This window comes from Myotis myotis, unplaced genomic scaffold (genome assembly GCF_014108235.1).
Source record: "Myotis myotis isolate mMyoMyo1 unplaced genomic scaffold, mMyoMyo1.p scaffold_m19_p_10, whole genome shotgun sequence".
Taxonomy (NCBI): domain Eukaryota; kingdom Metazoa; phylum Chordata; class Mammalia; order Chiroptera; family Vespertilionidae; genus Myotis; species Myotis myotis.
In genome coordinates, this window is record NW_023416314.1 from 5,956,964 (window position 1) to 5,966,430 (window position 9,467).

Here is a 9,467-nt window from a genome sequence, read left to right on the forward strand (position 1 = left end):
AAATCAATTTTTAAAAATTCTAAAAAAATACAAATTTATTTTAAAACTAAATAAAAATTTTACGTAAGTACCTATACAAAGCTAGAGACAAGATGTAGATCAAGAGAACTGAGTTAAAAACCATGGGCCAACACATATAGATCCTCTGTAGCTAAGGGATAAGGTAGATTGTCTTAGACTGGAAGCATGAGGCTCCCTAGGCATCTGAGTTTCTAAGGTTATTTTGCTCCTGTGGTTCTTGTTCCAACTCATTTCTCATTTCATGAATTGCATGAGCATTCTCTACCACAGACCTCCAAAATTTGAGTGTTGGCAGTGTCTGCAGCTCCTGCTATGTGTCCATTCTGCCCTAGCTGGAATGTGGCTGGCTTCTCTGGTCTCTTTTGACTCTTAGCAACAATACCTGCACAACAGTTGCTATTTCCCTGCTAGAAATACCTAGAATGGATAAGAAATGATGGTCTTTGTGGTAGTGTCCATATCCAAAACACTTCCTGTCTTTGTGGCCCTCGTGGTGACTTCCTGTGGGTCACACCCTGTGGACTTGGTGTTTGGCAAGGGTGTGGAAAGAAGAGTGTACTGTGACCTCAGGCAGCTTCATCGTCCTGGGACATTTTTTTAAAATTTTATCTTTATTGTTGAAAGTTTTACAGATGTCCCCTTTTTCCCCATTAACCCCTCCCCCCCGCTTTACCCTTCCCTCCCTCCAGGCCTTCACTTGCCGTCTGTCCATAGTTATGCATATGTGCATATAAATTCTTTGGTTAATCTCTTCCCCACCCCCCTGCCGTCCTCCTGGGACATTTAATAAACCTGGAAATGAGGGGTGGGTGGTTGCAAGTTGAATGTTCTGACCGCAGTCTCTCTGATTGCAGCGTTGCCTCACTCACAGAGCTCTCCAACTGTCAGCAGCACCTGCACTAAAGTGCTCTATTTCACTGACCGGTCACTTACACCCTTCATGGTCAATATACCAAAGAGGTAAGATTCTTGGATCTATTTCTCTTTTTAAAAGGGCAGGAAGGCAGAATCATTAGTTACTGCCCATCCATCTAACCAGCTAAGAGGTGTTTGAGAAGCTGTATGGTGAGGTGAGGAGAGCACAGGACATAGAGATTCTAGTTTCAGTTTTACCAGGGGCATTACAAGGGACAAGTCATGATCTGCTAGGCACACACATGTTAACATAAAAAAACATTGAAACCTGTAAAGAATTTTTGGTGAGTTTATTTGAGCCAAATGGTCGACATATGCTGGGAAGCAGAACCTCAACGAATTGAGATAGTGCTCCAGAGAATGGCGGGGTTACATTTGTATTTATACATTCCAATCAAAGGAGGGATGTAGGTGGGTTACATGAAATTCACTGGTGATAGATTAAGGAGGAGGGATAAAGCAAAGCAGGGAAACCCCTGGGATTGGACAAAAAGTAAAATGATGGACACATACTTAGGTGGGTGCAGGAACAATTAACATGATGATGAAGGAATTTGTGGTCTCTGTCCTGGCGCCCAGCACATTAGTTTGTGCCCCAAGGGGTCCAAATACAGGGAAGTCACAAGTTACCCAGACATTTCAAGGGTATGTTATCATAGATGCAAAAAGACAGATAGGCTCAGTTAAGGTAAAGGTTGACCTTGTCAGTGAAGATACTGGCCTAGGACGTAACTGCCCACCATCACTGCTTTTAGTCAAAGTTTAATTTCAGACCATCCTTTGTGGTGACTTTAGGTCTCTGAGTTTGCAAGACCGCCATGCAGGCCTCCCCTGAGCTTGTCAGGTCAGCATGTGGCCCCTTTCATCCACACACACAACAACTATGCTTCCAATCTTGATATGCAAATAGGCTTCAAGTTAGGAAAATAGTTTAAGTGCTCAAAATAGTTCCTGCTGATAGCCATGGATTGCTATCATTGATCTTTGTTACTATTTGATTACTACAACTACCGTTTTTGAGAAATCATATTAAAAGAAACTGCAAACACTGGGCCAATATACTCCCTTCTAAGGTTAAATAAGATATTTAAGCTGTGGAACCAACTACTGGGAAAAGTAGTTTCTCAGATATGAAAGTGAGGATTTCTCTTTCTTAAAGAGTCTGCTTTTACTTGGTCTGGGTTAGAAGGGAGTTCAACAAATTACATTTCAGAGACCTTATGTCTTTTATCCAGAGAAAAGGAAGAGAGTGATTTGGCTGTTGCTGAATAAATCTATTTTAAATTGTCAGATCACCCCGTTTGTAATGCCATTTTTATTCCCTATTGGTGACTGGCTCCCTTACCTCTGCTCTGTAGAATCATCTGGGTTATCAGGGGCAGTGACCTAACAAAACCAAACTATTTCTGCCTCAAGAGACTTTGGCAGGGGCCTGGGTTTAAAGCTAGCCTTATCTTTCCAACCTGTTGGTAAACAGTCTATTTTAGAGCTCTATTTGTTGCAGGTTGGGGGAGGTGACATTGAAGGATTTTAAAGCAGCTATTGACCGAGAAGGGAATCACCGGTATCACTTCAAAGCGCTGGATCCTGAGTTCGGCACTGTTAAAGAGGAGGTACAGTGTTCCTGGGGAGTCTGGGTGGTATTATTGGTCGTTCCTTAACCCCAAAGCCTTCTACTCAAGGACTAGTATCCAGAAGTACCTGAGTTCCCTAACCAGGTCAGAGGAACGTCCCAAAGCCTCCGACCAGTCTGACTACTCTAGACTGAAAAGGTCAAGGTCAAGGAGTGGCCCAAGAAGCTGATAGCTGCTTTACTTCAAGGACTTAATTAGTTTGACCAAACTTGTATAGAATTTTTATTTTAAGAAAAATAAAGGACCTTCGATTGAACAAAAGCTTGTTGGGGTCCCTTTTGTATCTGTAGTCAAGTCTTAGAAAACTTTCCGCTTCCTCTGTAGAGCAAAATAAATAGGCAAGAATGTGGAACTGGTGTATATAGTGGTGGTAGTTTCTCAGATATGAAAGTGAGGAACTTCTGAAGAGTCAACTGTACTTACTCTTAACGCCTTGATTATTTTCTTAGCCTATGCTTCTCTTTATAGTCCATCTGCTAAAAATAGACTTTTTTGTGGAAAAGAGTTCTAGGTTATGGAATATTATAAGTGCTTTCATTGTAGTTTTAGAATGAAGAGGGGTGAGAAAGCCAGTATTTTATTTTGTAAATAGTTCCTCACTGAAATGTTTTGGGTTTTTTTTTTTTTTTTTTAATATATTTTATTGATTTCTTATAGAGAGGGAGGGAGAGGGATAGAGAGAGTCAGAAACATCGATGAGAGAGAAACATCAATCAGCTGCCTCCTGCACACTCCCCACTAGGGATGTGCCCGCAGCCAAGGTACATGCCCTTGACCGGAATCGAACCTGGGACCCTTGAGTCTGCAGGCCGACGCTCTAGCCACTGAGCCAAACCGGCTAGGGCGTTTTGGTTTTTTAAAATATATTTTTATTGATTTCAGATAGGCAGAGGGAGAGATAGAAACATCAATGATGAGAGAGAATCATTGATCGGCTGCCTTCTGCATGCCCCCTACTAGGGGTTGAGCCCGCAACTTGGGCATGTGTCCTTGACTGGAATCCAACCTGGGACCCTTCAGTCTGCAGGCCGATGCTCTATCCACTGAGCAAAACTTGCTAGGGCCTCGCTGAAGTGTTTTAATAACCCTGTTCTATTAGTGGCTTAGTAAATGAATTGAATGAATGAACGAATGAATGAGTGAAAAGAACTGCATGCAAACATGTTAAGATTGGTCTTTCCGCCGAGACCGGTTTGGCTCAGTGGATAGAGCGTCGGCCTGCGGACTGAGGGGTCCCAGGTTCGATTCCGGTCAAGGGCATGTACCTGGGTTGTGGGCATTTCCCCAGTGGGGGATGTGCAGGAGGCAGCTGATCGATGTTTCTCTCTCATTAATGTTTCTGGCTCTCTGTCTCTCTCCCTTCCTCTCTGTGAAAAATCAATAAAATATATTTTAAAAAAAAGATTGGTCTTTCTGACCAATTTTCTCTGACTGGCTTATTTCACTTAGCATAATGCTCTCCAGTTCCATCCATGCTGTTGGAAAAGGCAAGAGTTCCTTTTTTTTTACCGCAGCATAGTATTCCATTGTGTATATGTACCACAGTTTTCTAATCCACTCATCTGCCGATGGGCACTTAGGCTGTTTCCAAATCTTAGCTATGGTGAATTGTGCTGCTATGAACATAGGGGTGCATATATCCTTTCTGATTGGCGTTTCTGGTTTCTTGGGATATATTCCTAGTAGTGGGATCACTGGGTCAAATGGGAGTTCCATTTTTAGTCTTCTGAGGTAGCTCCATACTGTTCTCCACAGTGGCTGCACCAGTCTGCATTCCCACCAGCAGTGCAGAAGGGTTCCTTTTTCTCCACATCCTCTCCAACACTTGTTGTTTGTTGATTTGTTGATGATAGCCATTCTGACAGGTGTGAGATGATAACGCATTGTCGTTTTGATTTGCATCTCTCGTATAATTAGTGACTTTCTGGCTCTCTGTCTCTCTCCCTTCCTCTCTGTGAAAAATCAATAAAATATATTTTAAAAAAAAGATTGGTCTTTCTGACCAATTTTTCCCCCATTCTTGTTTTAATGTTTATACTGTTGCTTTCTCCTAAGAAGCCCAATGTACTATATGGCTCCTAATTTATGAATTCTTACATTTCTGTGAGCAAGGTAGTGTTAGGGATGCTCTTACCATTTTATACATATGGAACTAACACTAAGTAATAAAAGGCTAATATGCAAATCAACCGAACAGCGGAACGACCGGTCGCTATGATGTGCACTGACCACCAGGGGGCTGATACTCAATGCAGGAACTGCCCCCTGGTGGTCAGTGCGCTCCCACAGGGGGAGCACTGCTCAGCCAGAAGCCAGGCTCATGGCTGATGAGCGCAGCAGAGGTGGTGGGGGAGCCTCTCCCACCTCCGCAGCAGTGCTAAGGATATCTGACTAACTGACAGCTCCCTGACTGCGAGAGGGTGCAGGCTGGGCTGAGGGACACCCCCTACCCCCCGCCCCCGAGTGCATGAATCTCGTGCACCAGGCCTCTAGTTATATATATAATTTTTTTTTACCCATTATAACTTTAGGGACAAAACCAAATGGACATAGACTCTAACTCTCAAACTCAAAGCTTTCCTCTACACTTTTTTTTTTTGTTATTCCTCACCTGAGGATATCTTTTCCATGGATTTTTAGAGAGGGGGGTGGGAGGGAAGGAGGGAGGGAGGGAAACAGACAGACAGACATTGAAGTGAGAGACACCGATTCGTTGCCTCCGCATGCATCCCGACCGGGCTTGGGGTCAAACCTGCAACCCAGGTACGTGCCCTTGACTGAGATCAAACCCATGACCCTTTGGTGTGCAGGTCAACACTCTAACCACTGAGAAGCACTGGTGGCCAGGTCCTCTATGCTTTCTTATCCTTTATATTTGAGGTCTCATTTTTATCAGCAGCAGTTGTTTAGTGAGACTTCCTATCTTAGTGTTCTTTTTTCATTACGGCTTTTTTTCTTTCTCCAGGTTTTCCATGATGATGATGCCATCCCTGGATGGGAAGGGAAAATTGTAGCCTGGGTAGAAGAAGACCATGGGGAGAATTAATTCTAAGTATTGGATTTGGGCTGGTGGAACTTGGCATGCCCTGGCTGCTTCACTCAGGAACGAGAACTAAAACTAGAATACCCTACAAAGTTTCTAGTTTGTGCTGCCAAAATAGAAGCTTCTCCAAGTGTGACAGCCACAGGCCAGTCATTTCTGTGCCTGATGTATGTGGTACTTAAAATCCCTGTCCAAATGTAGACCATGAATTCATCTGGAGTTCCTTGTCCGTGGGAACACAGTATTTTATTCTACTCTGAGGACAACAAACCGAAGGCCTTAACCAATAGGATGGACGATCTTGCTCCTGTAGGGGCATGGCTGCTACTATCTGGAACCTGGGAATTGGATGCATCACTCTGCTGTGTTATTTCAATTGGCCTCAGTGGTTGCAGCAATCAGAGTCCAGCAATTGTACTCACAGACAAGGCAAAGATACCAGCTTTTTTGCTTCTTTGCAGCTATTACAAACCAAGAATAACTCATGGGGTGGTACCAAAGATGAAAGCCACTCGTCAGGAATCTTTTGGATTGGACATGGATGGTACTGAATTGTTAGTTGGATGGGAAAAGGGCTGCCCATATTTGTGCTATACTGTGCTAAAACCATAATTAAGTAAGACCTCGGGCTGCCTCTTGTGTCTTAACTGGTTCTGCAACTTGTCCTTTAGCCCACAGGGCATAGTCCATGTACTGCTAGTTTTCTCTGGGGACTCTTCAACTTTAGAGCCATTTTTTTCCCTTCCAACTGATGAATTTTATATTTGAAAGGAATAAGGAGTGAAAGTCTCCTTAAAAATCCAGGCGGGTATGGAAAGGTGCTGCTACCCATATCTTCTTGACTTACTTTCTCTCATGACTTTCTTTAGCTCATGGCATCTCCTTTGCAATTAAAAGGAGACAGACCATTAATTTCAGTATTTGTGGTTTATGAAGTATTGAGCATGAGTTACTGATCTGCCCTTCTTTAGTTCAAGGCCAGAGTTATTTTTTCATATATTTAGTCTAGGCTGATCCTTTAGGGCACAATAGAAACCATGGGGCATGGAGCATGATTTGTAAATGGCAGGGCTGATTCTGGGTGAAAAGACCTAGAATCCTTTCTCATGTGTAACATTGTCAAGTGTAAAGTTAAAATAGTTAAATTTCTAGAGATTACTCAATAACTTGGGTTTTCTCATTCATTCATCAAACACTATCAACCAGCCATCATGAGGGGGGGTGGGTGGAGAGAGAAATGTTTGCCCTCCAAAAGCAGTCTGCCTGTGACCACCAATGTACACTGCCAACCAGGAGAGTTGGGCAGGTCAGTTCTGGGTTCCTGACCTGTCTGTCTCTCGTTCATCTTCCCTTTTCTGCCATTTCAACAGACTACTCACTCATTGGAGCTCTAGGATGACATTTGGTTGTTTTATAAAGATGTGTTTGGAGAATTCTTTTGTACTCATTTGCTTTTTTTGTCTGAGAACCATGTCTATTTTTATAATGAGTGTGAGTTCTGTATATTCTCACGTTCTGTATACTGTGTCCATTGTCTGGAGAACCCAGTAGCTTTTATATGGGCTCTTCTTAGCAGCCCTTGTGGTTTCCGAATGAGCTTTATTTTATTACAAGCATACTAATGATAACTCCTGTTCCAGTTCTACCTGTCATTGTTGTGGAGGTAGTTTTACATAATCTATTTGATAGTTCTTCTAGCAGACAGATCAAAAGACACCTGATGTCTTCATGTATGTTTACTGGGTCTTCTATTGAAGGATGATTTCTCATCAGAAATGACTGTCAAAACTTGAGAAAGTCAGTCATAAGTAAGAATAATTCATTATGAAAGCACTCTGGTATATTTTCAGTTTATTTTCCCCCCAGAAAGTCTGGAGAAAAAGTCCTAATGTCACTAATTTGTCTGTTGCATGGATTTTAGTGTTTTGCTATAAGACAGCATGAGGGTTATCAGGCCAAAATTCATTACTGTATTTCCAGTACAATTTACCTTGAGTGTCTGTCTCTTAAATCAGTTTGTACTTGTCAGTTTTCTTTCAGCAAACATTCTTACCATCATGTAGAATTTCCTTTTCAGAGAAAATTAAATCAGATAAAAATTTCAAAATTCTCTAGCTTTTTTGTTTTTTATCTCTATGTCCTTTGGAAAAGGAGCTGCATGGCCCTAGTGCCCCCATAGAAAGCAGAAGTTGAGTTCAGGGGAGAAAATGAGATAATTTTTTCCCTTTAGCTCATCAATCTAATATACACTAAGCACCTCCGTTACAGGATGTCACCCCAATAATTCTTGTGTAAAATGAGTTGGTAATCTTCATTCCAGTTTCTAGAGAGAGAGAAGCCTTCTGGGGAGGAGTGTGCATTGATTCATGCTGGTGTGAATAGTCCCTTTTGGATATACTGTGGCTGTACTCTAGGAGGTCTCGACTTACTCGAGTCTTGTCCCCTAGCGGCTTTTGTGTGGGGCAGCCCATCCTGTGACTGCTGAAGTTCTCTTTCTTTGAGAAATCTAAGGAACTAGAATGTTTATAGAGTTCATAAAATAATTTTTATATCCTGTTAGATTTTTAAAAATGATCCTCTTATACAATCTAGTCTATTCAAAAACTTAATTCCTTTAAAAGTTTTCATTTAAAAACAAAATAATGGGCTTAGTCAGTTCCCTAATTAGCTGAAAGTGGGACACTTTACAATTTGTACCTAAATAATTCAGGTTAAACTCACTTGAAAACAACAACCCTACTTATTGACCAACTTTTCAGCTCTTTTTGACCAGGATGGTTGTAAATTAGGGAAAATATCTTATGCTCTACATCTAATCCAAGAGGACTCTAAATTACTTAAAAGCATTTAGGTCACAATAATTTTCATTTTTTCCTATAAAATAAACATTATGATTGCACACTTCTATTGTCTGAATTTATGTTAAGAGGTATAGCTTGCTTAAAATATATATGTAAAATTATATTTTCTTAGAAACACGATGTTTGCAACCATTGCTTTCAAAGAGATTACCATGTATTCCCTGTTTTACAATATGTTTTCATAAAGACCATGGTTATACCAGAGGCTTCTGATTATCAAAGTGATAACCAGTTTTAACCGCCTGTATATACCAGATCTGTGAACTAATTTAAAAAAACAACACCACCAAACTATGAATAAAATGGACTTTGCAAACCAAATACTATTAATCATTTTCACTTGTGTTTATTGACTGAAAGTAATAAAAAAGCAATTTACATTTAGTGAAAGTAAATTTCCTCAAGTGATCTCCCTGGTAGCATGTTTACTCATTACTTGAGTAATGGAGATAAGGACTACTTTATTGCTACAGATATTTTACTATTGGTATTTCCAATGTAAGCACAAAACAGATTATTATAAAAAAGAATTCATTGATTTAGCATTTATTTTGAAACTATATAAAAATATGCAAACAAATAAGAACCCAAGAGTGCAAACCTTTTTAGAGTTTTGAGTTTTCCTTTTCTTTAAATTCCTTTACCAATCTGTTTAGGGGAGTGCAGACCTATTCTTTCAGGACTGATTTGAGGAATGTAAGAATTCCTAGCCTATCTCTGGGGTCAACTTATTATCCCGGGACTGTTTGACCTGTGCCCTCCTATGATTTAGCTATACCTGTCAAAAGTAAATTCAGGCCTGGCTGAGTTGCTTGGTGGGAGTGTTGTCCCATGCACCAAAAGGTTTGGGGTTCGAGTTGGGGCACCCAATTGATGCTGTTTCTCTCTCTCTAAACATCAGTTTAAAAAATACTTATCCTTGGGTGAGGATTTATTTATTTATTTAAAACACATTCTTGCCCTAGCTGGTTTGGCTCAGTGGATAAAGCGTCG

The 9,467-nt window shown here is 41.0% G+C and overlaps 1 protein-coding gene across 13 annotated transcripts in view; it reads left to right on the plus strand.

Moving 5' to 3' along the window:
* Window positions 1–8,517, plus strand: part of DIXDC1 (DIX domain containing 1) — a 72,841-nt gene extending 64,324 nt beyond the window's left edge. For 7 of the 13 annotated variants that reach the window (XM_036324345.1, XM_036324343.1, XM_036324344.1 and 4 more), the window contains 3 exons: window positions 876–981; window positions 2,441–2,549; window positions 5,536–8,517. In XM_036324345.1, the coding sequence (XP_036180238.1) occupies window positions 876–981; window positions 2,441–2,549; window positions 5,536–5,616 (296 nt within the window). In that variant the 3' untranslated portion in view covers window positions 5,617–8,517. Of the gene's footprint in view, window positions 1–875; window positions 982–2,440; window positions 2,550–5,535 lie in introns of those variants that run through there. The other 6 variants (XR_004970302.1, XM_036324350.1, XM_036324351.1 and 3 more) reach the window with 4 other exon arrangements.
* Window positions 8,518–9,467: the final 950 nt, after the last annotated feature.